This window comes from Wolffia australiana, chromosome 13, assembly GCF_029677425.1.
Source record: "Wolffia australiana isolate 7733 chromosome 13, ASM2967742v1".
Lineage (NCBI taxonomy): Eukaryota > Viridiplantae > Streptophyta > Magnoliopsida > Alismatales > Araceae > Wolffia > Wolffia australiana.
In genome coordinates, this window is record NC_135847.1 from 11,886,351 (window position 1) to 11,902,619 (window position 16,269).

The following is a 16,269-nucleotide window of genomic DNA, read 5'->3' on the forward strand; positions in this document are numbered from 1 at the left end:
TCTAAAAAAGTACCAAAAAATCCTATTTGCCTTAGTCACTTGTGCTTGGATAGGCTGCATATACAAATGTACACCTTTTGCCTCCACAAAAAGGTGTACATTTCTATATGCATGAGTGACAGTGAATCTTCCTATCCATAAGGAGGCCTCTTCAAGACTGGGCCAAATTTTGGTCAAGTATGGAAATTAACTGAGTGTGTCACAATGTAAGCAAATCCCCCATGTCCGGCGCATATCCCTACGTGCCACCAACCAGCATGCTTGCTCCAACCTCATGCTCACAATGCCACCAGACACTTCAGATCAGGTAAGTTTTTATTTTCAGTATTTAAATTTTAAATTAAAATTGAAAATTTTTCAAAAAAACTTTCAAATAATGTTCTTCCATTTTTCACCAAAATATATTCTAGAAAAATTCTTTAAACTCCAAGAAAATTCAAAAATATATTTGTCCTAATTGTTGTTAAGATAAATCAATGTCGAATAACACATTTTGCTTAACAATTCACAAATCCCTAAAACTGACTTTTGATAAGAATCCAAAAATGATATTATAGCTGAAGTGATTTGGTTTGTTTACGTGTAATCTTTGAAGCAGGTTAGAAGTGCCCTTGTGGCTACAGACTTATAAGTTATTTCACAATGTCTTCTATAGAATGGAATGAGGTTCAGCCTTTGCATATGCAGTATGGGAAGGAACTTCAAATGGAAATTGTATACCCTGAACTAACAACATTTTTTGTCTTCATGTGCTTCATTCACTTAGCCCTACATTGAGAAAACCAAATAGAATCCTTACCAGCCTGGTATAATTATCCAAATATCCACATTTTAATTATAATAACTCAGAACTTGGGATACTTTCTATCCATGTTCAGAGTTGAATTACCTGAGTGTTCTAACAAATCTCTTAATAACTTCCATGTCGAATACTTCGCAGAAGTTTAGACTCCACCAATTAAATCTAAACAACATGCACAAGGTTCTCATGCAAGTACATGTTCAACATGACCAAATGTCATATCATCCATTAACATGCAGAAGATAAATCATCTTACGCTTTAAAATGCCATCTTCCTGACATGAAACCCAGACGACTAATTAAAGAAGGAATGTCTTTATAGTCAAAGATAGAGCAGAATATCATGAACCAGCGCAAGGATAGGGAATCGAAGCTTCAGGTAGTGAACCACGTTAAGTTGTGAGAAGTTTCCTGATGTATTGATTGAAGTCAGAAATCCCACAATTTCCTCCTCTCATTCTTATACAAGGCGCAGAACAAATCTTTTGTAATTGACAGACGACAGAAATGGCGATGATAATCTCTCTATTGCGATTTTTTTAATCGTACGCGCACGAGAGGTAGAAAACAGAAGACCCACTTGAGATTCGAGAAGCGACATCTCGTAGGTTCAGAAATCGAGTTGGTCGAGATGGGTGTTCTCGTCTTGTCAGCCCACCTTGCTCCAAACCATCGCCGATCTCCAAGTTTCAGAAAACCCGCTTCCATCTCAACTCCCTCTTCATCTCTTCCTCTTTCTTCATACAACCACGAGAGAATTCTTTCTGGGTTTTCTTCTGCTTCTCTACCCATCAACGATGCTCATCGGAAGAACGGGGTTGTTAAGTGCAAAGCCGTCGGGAGTGATTCGCAGGATTCATTGCAGCGGACGGTCTATCAAGGGACTTATGGGCCATGGTCGGTGGAGTCTTCTGATGTTCTTGAGGTAACTGGGGATTTTAGAATTTTAATTTATACCATTTTTTCCCTTTCATCTCTTACTTGGAATCGATTCTTGCGAATAGGAGAAGTACCCGGTTATCGTTTAGTGTTCATCTTCTCGAACACTGCCTGAATTGATCGTGAAAAGTATTCTGTATTTGAAAATTATGGATGCCTTTGATAATCAGTCTTTGAATTGGGAATCGGTTCTTGCGCATGTAGAAAATATATGGTTATAGTTTGGTGTTCATTTTCTCGAACACTCCCTGAATTGATCTTATGATGTATCCTCTGTATCAAAATTAAGTTATTCTTTTGATAATCAGTTTGTGTGTTTCTTCTTTAACTAACTCGAAACTATTTAGAGCTGGTAAGAATCAGCAAAAGCTTGAGAAAGTTGAACATCCTAGATGAGAGAGATATCTCATCGATGCAGGGAAAATGCCTCCGTTGTTAGTTTATGATAATATTCATCTAACTAGAGTGAAACTGGAGATACTCTCAATGTGTCCTTCTTGGGTTTCACGTCGTTCCCATGTCAATGAAATGGTCATTGTACAACACATGATTATTTGAATAATATACAGTGATCAAGGTGGTCCTCTTTCATCAACGCTTTTTGGGATTCTTTTTATGTCGAGTATGACGCTGATAATGCTAGAAATACAATAATATCGGTTTATAAAAGATTCTGATGGTCCTTGCACGAACCCAGTTCATCCTCATAGTGAATTTCTTGTTGGGTTTGAAGGATTTCTGACACAGTCTTGAATTAGAACAGTATCATTGATGTCAAAGAGGGCTCGTTTGTTGACTGAAACCGATGGGGGGAAATAACTGGGGGTCTATAAATACCCCTAATGGACCCACATAATAGAGGATAAAAAGATCAAATCAAGTTTGGGCTCATCTGCAGGATTCCGGTGTTGTGAAGGCAAGAATTACCGATCCTGTAATTCTAAAGGGCTCGTTAACCCATCGGTCTCTTTTATTCTCTCTTATCTCTCCCATTCTCCTCTATCTCCCTCGCCCTATTTCTTAAAGGCTAGATATGATCTCCAAGAGGGTCCTATTGGCTTCCATGTGACATTAAGTTTAGAAGTCCTGTAATACATGTATAATAAAAGTCTTTCTCTTGCATCAAATCACTTGTGAGGTCTTAGGGGCAACTTTCTCGTGGAGGTAACTTTCTATAAGACTCTTATGTTGTTTTTAGCTCGGGGTATTTGCATATTTAAGAACTTTTATTGTATCCTTTTTTAAATTATTTATTCTTACTCATTCACTATAGTTGAGACCTTCCTAATAGTTTTGTTTATTCATTCACTATCATTCCTCATTTCCTGTTGTTCCTATAAGCTGTGACATCTATTTACATTACTAGATGATCTATTTTTTCTTTATTTACTAGATGATCTATGTACTTTTTGTTTTTAAGTTGTAAAACTTCCATTTGGTAAAATATGTTCTTATGAAGAAATCCACTTCTAGAAAGGGGCTCCCTACTTTTCTTCAAAAAAAAAAGAAAGGGATCCCCTAGTTGGGTCCAGAAGTTTTGTACACGCTGTACATAGGGTGCCTGGAGTTGCAGACCGTCCATGTCTCTGATAGAGTCATTTATAATGGACTTCGAAGAGGGTGCAAACAGGGAGGTAGCTTCGGCAAGAAAGCAAGCCGGGTCAACGGCAGACAAGACGATGATCAAAGGAATGATGACCCTGACCCTGAGGGTGAGAGAATGAACAAAGAGTCGTCACATGTGGGCAGGACGTGATGACTTCTCAACAATGGGCCACTGCCAGGCCATTAATAATAAATCATCTGAAAATACTGTTTATTATGAGCTCAGACAGGATGGCCCACAACGACCAAATTTCCTTTTGAATTGGTTCCCAACTTCGATACTTGGATATCAGTTTCCTTCCTTCTCGTGTTTAGCCAATTGCAACGAGACCCGGATCTGTTGGGCTCTTGCTGCGCTGCGTGGGCTGGTTCGACTTTCTTTTGCGGACCGGTTTAGCACAACTTCTGGAGCCCGAAACGGTTTCTGAATTATCTGTTTTCCGCGTTTCATCCTTCTTGCTCACTACCTCCAACCTGACAATGAAGTTCTGCTTTTATCAGCTTGATGGGGAGTAGAGAGTGCTGCATTACTCTTATTCAGATGGCTATGATGATAACCAACTTTTTCTTGGCATTGTCCTTCATCCACAAATCGTTGATGAATAATGAGATGATGATTCATCATTGTCCTCTCATCACTTTCTCTATTTTTTCCAATTGCACATGACAAGGATGGTGATAATGAGTAATAATCATTTGATTTTGGCTAGGACGATGATGACGATTGTGTCCTCATCATTCTGTCCAAGGACTATGATAACATATCAGACAACAAACTCGTCATTGTCAGCAAACCCTTGGGGAGGTTAAATGACTAACAGAACTTTCTTTTACACTACTTCTCTTGGTCTTATGTATCTCTTGGACTTATGTAATCTAGGTCCTAACTCCACTTGAGATATTTTCTGAAGGATGAGCTGATTAATTTCATCACTGTCTTGTATTTTCGTTGTTTTTTAGTACCTCTTAATAAGAAATAAGAGTATTACAGGTGGTTCTCTACAGAATGGGCCTGGTGACAGCAGCCACGTCATTCGTCTTAGCTGCTAGCTCTGCTTTTCTACCAGAGTATAATGTCCTCAAAGATATCCTCAGGAACAATGCAGACTTATTCTATGCTACTGGGGCAGGTGGCCTGGGTCTTTCCCTCTTTCTTATTCACATTTATGTGACGCCAATTAAACGATTCCTTCAATTATTGTGGGCGACGGGAACTATTGGATCTCTGGGGACCTATCTCGCTTTGGCCCATCCTGAAAGTCAAAGTTTGGTCGAGTATGTTCTGATAAATCCTGGAGCTGTGTGGCTTGTTGGGCCTCTCTTTGCTTCACTTACCGGACTTGTTTTCAAAGAAGGTGCTCCTTTTTCTGACTTTCAATCTTTTTCTCTCCTTCTTATTGTTATCACCATGGCTCGGCTACTGTCAATGCTATTGTCAGCTTCAGCGCCGTCAACCCTCATGGATGTTGTCAATGACGATGATTATGCCATTGAGGGTGTGCCCTGAACGAAAGGTCAATGTCAATGGGATGATGCAGTTCGGCTGAGGCAGATGCCGATCACCATCATCATGTTGCCATGATAGTCAACCCTTGGACAGTTGACATTGATTTTGATGTCAACTTCTGCTGGCATTGATGACAGCATCACAAATCGTCTACAAAACGTTAGTGTTGCTGTTAATGTCCCACATCAACGTTTTCGCGGCATGCCAAACACGAGTTATCTTTTATCTGTCTTTATCGGAGAAAAAAAAGAGATCTGGAAATCTTTAGTTAGCTTCTTTCACTCTGATTTCATGAATGTGCGGGTTCTCTCCTTTTCATTAGTTAGATTATGTGGATGCATATCTAGGGCATTTAAACTTTTGAATGGATAAATATCTTAATTCTTAGTTGGCAGCTCGTGTGAGAGGGAATCGACTTCTCTTATTTAAGTATATTTGAAATCCAAAGTACTTCACTTCCAATGTAGGTCTTTGCTATGGAAAATTGGAAGCTGGTTTGCTGACTTTTGTCATCCCCACGCTCCTCCTTGGACACCTGGTATTTCGGTTGTGTATTTTCGTTCGCATCATTTTAAAACTTTTATTCTCTAATGACAAATAAATTTCTTTTTTTCAAATTTTTATGACAATAAAATTTGATATTACGGTTTATTTGTGCTATTATTTATATTATTGCAGTCTGGTTTGATGGGTGATGATGTCAAGCTTGGCTTACTTGGTGTTTGGATGGCGCTTTTTGTTATATTTGCCGGAAGAAAATTTACTCAGCCGATTAAGGTACGTGACCTAAAGAGCTTTCAGAAATTTATTTGATTTGTTGAAACCGATTAAATGGCCGTTTCAATTCCCACTTTACTAGAAAAACATTGGTTGAAAAGCTTACAATGGATTTCACCTATGAAAGAATTTAGTTCGCAAATTTTCTTAATTTACCTTACATTGGCATTGCTTTCAATATAGGATGACATAGGCGACAAATCTGTGTTCATGTTCAACGCATTGCCAGAGGAGGAAAGACAGGCCCTCCTTAAAAAGCTGGAGAACCCTGGAGAATAGTAAATGTAAGAAAATTCAATGGAGTTTTATATAGAGACTTATCCTTTTCGATTTGTCTTCTGAGGGAAATGAGCAAGGGTTCTTGCAGAACTCCTTGCATCATTTCTCAGTCCCCTGGCACAGGATCCACAAATCAGTCACATGTATCTTCATGAGGATTTTAATCTTGTATATGAGATGTAAAAATATGTAGTTTTGTTGACCTTATACAGATCAAAGATTGACTCGTCTATTTCTAATGATATTGTTGACATTAAATGCATTTTTCCTGTAAAAATATGTTTGCATCTATACTGATCGAGACTGCCACGTCTATTTCTTTTCATATTATTGCCACAGCGTAGATTTTTCCTGTTATTATTGTTCAAAAACAAAGATTTTTCCTGTTATTATGAACTTTTTTACCCTTACGCCAAGATTTCATATCATAATTTTTTTAATCTTTCCTGGATGTTTAATTGGATCCTGCATCTATACGCCAAGTAAGATTTTCTTCCATTTGTTTCCTGGGTACATTATTATGCTGACTGATATCTTTTCCAAGGAAGGTGTAATCTAAAGCACACCTGTTGTTTAGAATGTGAAATCATTAGATATTTGATGGAATTTGGCATTATCGGGACATACAGTGAGAAATTAAAACGAATAGTGGAAAACATATTTTATTCTGACGAATAATCACAACTTTATGAATAGAATACATACAATAATCATTCGAAATGACATCAAAAGCACTGAAATTGTTTAAATGGTTTAGCATTCTAAAATGAATTATCTGGGACAAGTGCAAATAACGCATTCCGTATGGGCCTTATGTTTCAGTGACCTTCTTGAATATGCTATTAAACCTACTCTCATGATAAATTTTATGAATTACATAATATTCTTTTGGAGTAACAAGGAAATAATGGAGCAAATAGTAAATATGTTAATGAGATTGTGGAGCAGATAGTAAATATGTTAATTGAACCAATGTGTTAATGATACATGTGGAAAACTAAAAGAGTTATCTATTCTTATAGATGTAATGCATTGCATAGGGGATGCATCATGAGTACCAACATCTTACGTAAGTGATAAAATGCTTCAACCTAGACTGAAATATTGTTGAAATGATCCTTTGCACTTATATATACCTGTTTTGTTGAAAAATGATAAATACTTGAATTTGTTAACAGCTACACGATCCATGTCTTGCATTCAAACCCCAGGAGCAACATGTTGTCCCTTGGCTGTCCCTTAAAGTGGACTCCTGAGGCTAGGTCCATAAAGGATAGCTTAAGGAAATTTGGATCTTCAGACTGTTGGATGCCAAATCCTAAAAGTTATTAAATTCGATTGTGCATGAATGTGTAATTACCTTGTAGCAGACAGAAAACTCTATTCGTAAAGTGAGAGTCAAATCCATACAGTGTTAGTCTTGAATCTAAACAGACATATCTCATGGGATATGTATAGATTGTTGGGAACATCAAAATTCTGTCCAGATGATCACTCACATGTGATCATATATATTTGAATAAAAAATAATAGCTTTCAACGCTTGCCATTACGTATAACATTTTGAATAGTCACACAAATTTCGTCCTTCCAAGCGGTATCATTAATAGCACTTAGGTTCAAAGTTGAGGAGTTACTGCTTGGTTACCTATAGAAGGCATAACCTAAAAGAAGGGTGAGGAAGATCTAATTATGATATTCCTAGGTATTTCGTCTTATTCAGGTTGAAATATGTTGAGGGGCTACCTAATCAGCAGAAGGATTTGGGGTTTAGGGATAGCATTTGTGTTTTATACAGGGCAGGGATAACCCTTAATAATGTCAAAAAGGTATCTGATGACATGATAAATATGTTAATAATTAAATGTAATTCATATCTATCCAGGTGCTCAAATTATCAGTATATATGTTCCACATATAAGTATTCTCTCATGTGATCTACAAGAGAATGACATAAAGAACAAGTTCTTCTCCAGGATTTTGGTTGATACATCAGTGTGAAGCAAAATTTATGAAGTTTTTATCTGATATTTTGGGATTTTCCTTGAATGGGTCAGAGGCCTGGTCTGAGAGAAATATACAGTTCTAATGGAGATTTCTAGATTATCTTAAGTTCATGATTCTATGGTCACAATCTTAAGAAAATACCAAGAAGAAGAGCATAATACCCACCCATGCCCTCTAGTGTTGCACGATTGTGGCTCACCAAAATGCGCATACATTCTCCACCCTCGTACACTCTAGCCACTGGCAGATTTAATATGAATCCAACAATGCAGCCTCATGCTCTCCCAACATCAAACACCCCTTTATAACTGGTTCATTGTCATATTTTTAACTTCCCCTATAGTTGATTCTTACTTTTCCTACTTCAATTATATATTAGTAAAAGTAAAAATCAAAGAATAATTATTGGATAATTCTGGATTAAAGGATGAAAAAATTATCCTGAATTTTAACTAATTAAAATCTTAACCCTGCATTCTGTTATCCTTGACCAAATCGTCAGGGTCTTTGCACAGAGGAATACAGAGTGAAAAATGCCTGTCACTGAGCTCTTGTCTCCTTCACTTCCAACATCTTTCAAATATTGGAAGAATATTGTCATCGATTTCAGATCTCTGGGCCTTGTTAAAAACTCAAGTTAATGTTCAATTATATATATATATATATAGAAAATAAATAAAATATGTAAACAAAAATTATATGCTTTACGAACACAAGTTTATATTTTAAATCACTTCTACAATAATACCAAACAAGTCCAATGAGATATAATTTAAAGTTATAAATAAACTATCCCTCCAGATAGTTATTCCAAATATCGTTTTTGTAACCTTTCTCTCTATAAATTATATACAAATAATATCAATATATGACATATGAATGTTTAAGTATTTTATGAGTATTACCTTTAGTTATTTTTCTTCTTGATATTTATGTTCTCATTGCTCTTTTATTTCACACAGGAGAAAGTGAAATGATCTTATGATCTATACCTTTCTGAAATATATTTTTGAGTTACAGGAAAAAAAACTATAGTAGCAGTGGGATTTACTCTCTTTTTTGTGCTTTTTTTTCAAAAATCCATTATGAGTTTTATTTCTGGACAAAAAAAGATGTTTACCAGTTATATGTTTTCCGAATTATATCAGGAAAAATATGTATATATATCAAAACTCATAAAAATATTTTATAGAGGTGGATAATATAATCTTTCTCTGTTCATTGATGGTGTTATTTATATATTAAAATACTGTTTAAATTTTTACCCTATAAAGTTTTAGCCTAAAAGATGATTGCATACCCCATTGATTCACATTTTGGATTTTAAAAATATGTGTCCTTGAAAATTCAAGAACATCTTTTAGAGAAGTAAGATTGAAGATTTCGAAGTTGTCTAACTGTGGTGTGATTTCCCAAAGACAGCTTTCTTTCAGTAATAAGTCCATGAAAAGCTGCACCAAAAGATACTATATGATCAAGGAGATTTTTGGTTATGGTTAGAAAATAATTTCTTGGATATTATGAGCGAGGAAAAATATTTTGAGAGTTTTGAAAGGGTTAGTTGGTCTTCCCAGTCCTAAGTTTCTTAAGGAGGGGTGTTTTACGAAATATCAGGATTAAGGTATTGATATGTCGTAATCAGAATACTTGGTGAAAAATAGCTAAATATAAAATTACAAAAAATTCAAATGATAATTAAAATAAATCCAGTTTAGTCAGAAAATTCTCCTAATGATAAAATCATTTAATTATTTATGACCTAATTATTTGGTTCATGAATATATCAGCAGACCGTTGACTGAATGGTCCATGGTGCAATCCCTTTACAAAGATGGAGGGTTGAACTTCTAATCGTTTATGAATAAGATTTAAATATTATTTCCTGGTTCATTTCATACTTATTAATGTTACATTTTATCATATATGATCCAAAATTGATCATAGATGTTTGATAACTTATGTTATCTATAAACATCATATAAAGAGTGTATCCGAGTTAAATTTGTGCCTTAACAGATGTGTTTAACATAGGTTTTATGGATTCATTGAAAATCATCTACTTTTTCCTCAGTCCATTTACTTGTGTTATATAAGTATTGTCACATTGATAATTAATAATTGCACTTGGCTTCGTTGAAGATAATTTATTAACTTCGTGTGGATATACATTAAATTTCAATGGCATGTTGGTCTCAGGTAAAATATTAATGAGAATTGGAGGATAAATAATTAAGAAATGGATACCCATTGACCTATATTGAAATTGGCGTTTGATCTTGATTGGCCTAGGAGGAGGAGCTGAACCTAAATCCACTGCAGGTACTGATTGGCCTAGGCGGAGGAGCTGAACCTAAATCCACTGCAGGTACTGATTGGCCTAGGCGGAGGAGCTGAACCTAGGAGGATTGGCCTAGGAGGACATTTGCTTTTTCAGCTGGATGAAGTAGAGGCCAAGTAAGCACTAAATAGCCATATCTTCATCATGGTTACTCATGCAACTTTCTTTATGTGTAAGTAGGGATAGAGGGTCCCAAAAACCAGGACTCATGAGCAGAAACAATAGCACAATGTCATGAAAGAGTAGAAGTTAAGTAAGAAAAGACAAGGAGTGGGAGCAAAAGACTTTCACCATAAGCATAAGTTTTTTCTTGCCTTTATATCAGAGTAGAAGACAAGGGCATTTACATTTTCAGTATTAAAAAATAAGGTCTGAAGAGAAATTTTCCATACAGAAACTTTTTGTGAAGCATATGGATGCAGATGTGGGAAGTTTCTTCTACCGAGTTTCTCAACCTACTCCACTGTACATGCATGATCTTGATGCTCCTTGTGTTGGAACTCAATGATGATTGTGGTACCAAAAACTACTAGGGATGATCTCTCCTAAATATCACCTGTCCAATGTCCCGGATTCGGAGAGGTTAGGTGAGATTCACTTGGCAGATAAAACCAAACTGATACAATGAGCAAGAAAAATGAGCGAGATTGTGCTAGACGAGGCAGACGTGGAGTTGCAAATATTACATGGTCTTATACAGACCATTAATAACTTATTCATAATTCCTACTTGACTAGTTTAGAAAATTTTCACTTGTGAACCAAACAGAGACTATTTGATGGTCTTATACAAATGAGAAAGAAATAGAGACTATATATATAATAGAAAGAGATATCAATAGATAGATATAAATATAGAGAGAAAGATATGGAGAAAAAGAATTTGAAGGCTAAATAAACACTACACCTCAAACTGGAGCATATAAGTCAGGGAGGCCTAGGTTGTCATAAAAGTCACCATTGTACATTCCAATTGGGCTTTTAGAAAAGTTTCTTCCAGCTTATCACACCTTAGCACTAATGTAATGACTACTGATCTTGATGCGCTTGGTACTCTTTAGAATGGTAGGGTTGCCTAGGGGTTGCCTGCAGTTAAGATAGCCACCTGGTGATCACAGTGCTTAGCCATGCATACTAGTGAGACAAAGCTTAATATCTCTAGTAAGCAACACTTCAAACAATGCCATATCCAGTGGTCTGACTTCTGATAAGTATAACACCCAAAATATCCATGAATCTTCTTGAGTTCACATAATGCTCGATTAAGTAAAACACCCAAAATCACTCCCTTGAGAAACATACCTTAGGTATTTCTCCATAATCTTGTGTTAAGCCAAATTGCCATGAAAGAATGCCTAAGATAAATTATTCATACAATAGTTTCCAAAAGTCTAGGTAAGGAATCAAGCAACCAAGCAAGCTTTGAGAGAAGCAATAGAGCCATTAGGCTTGTAATTTAATATAAACAACCACTTTTAAGTCACAATGTTGGGATTACAAGGATGATACACAACCTTCAAGGCACCATGGTTTACTAAAGACATACCCATGGCAGCCTTCTACTCATGTAACTGAAAGGCCTCGAGACACATCTAGGGCAATGAATCAAGAGGATAAAAATATGGCAAATGCACAAAAGGCAGGAAGGAGGATCATAAGTCATTTATAGGAAGGGTGAAGAGTAGAATAAGACTTAGCATTTCTAAAGGCTTATAGAAGATCCAGACTTTCATCAGTGGATGGTGATGGATCTGAAAATATTAAGGAGTCAGACAGTACATTTCAGGCAATGGTAATGTTGATAGTGATGATGTCAGTATCATACGGCAACCCTCCTCAAGGAATATACTAGTTAGGATGGAGATGGAGAAGATCGTACCTTTTGAAATCCTGGGGGTGAAGAGGTCCAGGATAGGGAAGATGAAGGAAGGTGTATTAGGAAATTACAAAGTGTTTTTAATGAATATTATAATGGTAGAAGTGAACTAGTGATGATATCCAGAAAATAAATATGCAATATACCATTTGAATTTGAGGATAGTTGATGGACACACCCTTATGAGCTTGAGATAAAACTTAGGAAACACGACAAATTATTTTCATGAATGAGGGCTCTGCATCTGAATACATTATACTGTTATTTTGTTGTTAAAATGTTTGAAAGACATTTGTGGCAGGTTTATAGAGAGAGAGCTCATGAATGATCATCTAAAGCTTGGATAAGTACGTTTGATGAGAGATATCTCCTTGTTGCACCCAAATATAAAATAAAATAGTTAGCATTGAATATCTCCAATATAATTAAAATGATGCTCTAAAGCATCCAGGCTAGACTAGCTGAGTGTAGCAACACTCGATCATTAGAATTGGGTGTAGTAACAAGTGGCAACGATATTCTGAACAGCATAAAGTGTCGGTGTGTTGAGGAAATTCTTAAAGAAGGATGTCCATGGTCTATAAATAATTCAGGTGGAGTAGTAGGACAGTCAGACCAGATGAGTAGCAAATGGAGAAGTGGGAGTGTATGTCATGTTAGGCCCCTAACTAGGTGGCATTCCCTGCCCAGAGGCCTGCGTGCTTATTAGGAGGGCGTGTCCATTGTATTTCGGCTCACGACATTTTAAGGACTGAGTCATAATGGGTAGCGATGCCCAGATACCTGATCTTTCAGGCCATTGCCACTGTTGATGGTGATTCACAACAGACTGTGCACGTGCCCGTCCGCGCCCAAGGTGAGACGGATCAGGTACAGTCCGCGCTGTTGGGCGCGCGGGCTGAACAGTGTGTGTGCGCGCGAGCCAAGCGCCGCACGCGCCAACGCTACCCGCCAGCGTCGAGCGCTGTGCGCGGGAGCAAGAACCGCTGCGCGTGGGTGCGGGACGCGCAGGCCGGGCAGCGTGCCGCGGTTGTAGCGTGCGGAGTTGTGCGGGGTGCCACGCAGCGGCTGCGCGGGCAGCACACACATTGCGTGTGCGGGGTGCGGGGCTGGGAGACATCCCGCCAGGAGACTAAGGCATGTGGCGCACTGAGAGCGCCGAGACGGCATAGCAGGCGCGTAGCGCTCCTGCGGGTAGTGCGGGACGCGCACTCGCTAAACCCACCCCTATCACTTCTCGTTGTCCATCCATCTCATATAATATTTGCTAAGGAAGAATGCTTGAACAAATGTCAAGCCTGTCTCCCTAACGAGGAGGATACCAATGGACTTACCTCCATGGGCCACGAGGAGGATGGCAACTCCATATCTGAGGATTCAGATACTAACACGGCCCCTCCTCTCAGCCATCACAAATAACCCACACATACATTGCATATATAACACTCGCGCCATGCGAGTCAATAATGTTATGATTCTAAGTCTAATTTGGAATTCTAGAGGGATTGGCAACCCTCTTACCCAGTCTCATCTTCTCTCACTCATCAATAAGCACAAAATAAGATAATTTCCCATCCATCATAAGGAAACTCGAAATGGATCATGTCTATTGTCACTCCTTGAATAAGCTCTGGTTATTTTGGATGAGAGATTATTTGTTGGAATTTATTGCCGAAGGAACTCAGCATGTAACCCTCACAGTACCATGTTCCTCACAGATTTACATGCTCACAGTTGTCTATGCGTCTCATCAACACCTCCTACGTGATGCCCTATGGGAGAAACTCACACAACACATTCATGACAACCCCCGGCTTGCTGACCTCCTTTGGTTTATAGCTAGGGATTTCAACTACAAACAATCAGTCAATGAATGTCAGTGAGGTCGACCACCAAAGTCGAGGTACATGCAAGAGTTCAACGACTTTATCCACTAGGTGTCACTAGTGAAGCCACCCAACATAAATTAGCAGTAGACATGGTGCAATGAGTATTAGGAAGATGCACGCATTTACGAGTGACTTAACCGCTGTTTCACAAACAGAACTGCTCTGATGCCTTGCAATATTAGTATCATGCTTCCCCCGAGATTTTATTCTGATCACTCCCTACTCCTCCTTGAAATGAGTGCTAGAGTATGTCAGCCTCCTTTTTTATTCCAAGCGATGTGAATTTAACTTGAAACTTATGGAGAGATTTCTATATCGCCTATGGAGAACTTTAGTAATAGAATAAGGAATCTCAATCTCATTTGAAATGATGGAATAGACATGTATTCAGAGATGTGCATACATTGGTTGAAGCATTCAAGATGGAGATTGCAGCAATCGAGCAACACCACATGGCACTTAGATGAATGGAATGGGGGAGCATAAGTTTAGGCTTAGTAGCTAGAGGATGCCATGCAACCATAGGAGATTTACTATCTCCAAAAATCATGTATCCAATGGCTTCGAGAGCGTGACAAAAACACACATTTCTTTCACGCCTCAATTCGGCAAAGAGCTCGACCTCATTGTACGACCCTATTAGGGGCGTACATTCAAAACCCCGACCAGTTAGGGACAGTTGGGGTCACTTTCTTTAGTACCCTCCTTACCACACAACTGACTGAGGTAGAAGAGGATCTACTAGCCTACATCCCACACTCGGAGACCGACTAGGAAAATATCACACTAATGGACCTTCCTACGTGTACAAAAATCAAAGAAGTGGTCTTCTCATTTAGTAAGAACAAGGCCCCATGTCCAGATGGGTTTTCAGCGGAATTCTACGTAGCTCACTAGGATATCATAGGCACAGACATAGTGCAAGCTATCAAGGACATCTTCACATGTAAAGTCTTTACTAGAAGTTGAAAATCCACTTTTCTTGCTCGTATCCCAATTGTGGATAATCCAATTTCTTTTAGAGACTTTTGCCCCACTAGTGTTTATAATTCCTAGGTTGAGCGTTGTGAGTAGGAGACATTAACGGTAGACCATAGTGGCTAGGGATGCAGTCTCCGTCCGCGACGAGAGGCACTGAGTTCGTGGTTAACCCTTCCTCCATTGTGACAAGAGGGACTGAGAGGGACGAGAGAGACGAGAGGGCTGCAAACAAGTGCCTCCGCGACCACAGTGTTATGCCACTTTGGTTTAACCGATGCATTCATCGATCTAGTTGATGCTTGTATAAGAGAGAATCACTTTTCTCTCTTGGTGGATGTAAACTCTACACATTTCTTCATTGACATGCGAGATCTATGGCAAGGAGACCCTATCTCAACTACCCTTTTCATATTGATGGAGGAGGTCTTTAGGTGATCGCTCACACAAGAGATTGCCTGGGGGTTCATCCAATTGTATTTTTTGAAAAGGTGTTGCCCGATCATCTCACATTCTCTACTCGCATACGATGCTATCCTTTTGCATAATGGAACTAAAAATCCATTAAGGGCGTTATGAGAGTACTCCATGCGTACAAGTGAGCTTCTTGCGAACTTGACAATGCCTCAAAGAGTAGTTTCATTATGGGCCCATCCACCATCGTAAAGCACTCACATATAACCTAACAATATTTGGGATACTGACAAGGATGCCTTCCTTTTGCCTATATCGTATTCCCCATTTTTCTTGGCCCAACACAAAATCATTATTTTGATGCCTTGCTAGCAAAGCTGAGAAAGATAGTAGATGGATGGAAACTTTATTTTCTATTCCCTAGGGGCTATTCCAATTAATCTGACATGTCCTCATGAGCATTCTACTTTATGCCCTAGTGTCACACGGTCAAATCTCGAGCTAGGACTCTTTGCTCAGAATTGACGTGCGCCGGCCTCACTGCTTGGCCAGAACACTGAGCACCCTCGATCTCTTGCAGCGGAAGCTCTTGGGTCGCTTAAGATCACATAGAAGGGGTTAGAGGAGTGGTTGGTTCTAGGCACCGTCAGTGAATGGGGTCATTGCATTGTTATCATCAAGAATACATCGTAGATTACATGGGGGAAGACGAGGCGTGTTACAAGGAACGAGACGAGGTGCATTCGATGTCCCCGAGCTGGGCGCTGTGCGCCCAGCATTACCCGCTCGAACACCACGCGTCCACTGTGCCGTCTCGGCGCTATCGGTGCGCCACATGCCTTCGTCTCCTGGCGGGATG

The 16,269-nt window shown here is 38.6% G+C and overlaps 1 protein-coding gene across 1 annotated transcript; it reads left to right on the top strand.

The window, feature by feature from the left end:
* The first annotated feature begins 1,220 nt into the window (after window positions 1-1,220).
* LOC144711075 (integral membrane family protein) lies at window positions 1,221-6,171 on the top strand. The gene is made up of 5 exons (XM_078584998.1): window positions 1,221-1,727; window positions 4,338-4,701; window positions 5,321-5,391; window positions 5,532-5,630; window positions 5,814-6,171. Exons 1-5 carry the CDS (start codon window positions 1,434-1,436, stop codon window positions 5,907-5,909), a joined length of 924 nt encoding a protein of 307 aa, XP_078441124.1. The 5' UTR covers window positions 1,221-1,433; the 3' UTR covers window positions 5,910-6,171.
* Window positions 6,172-16,269: the final 10,098 nt, after the last annotated feature.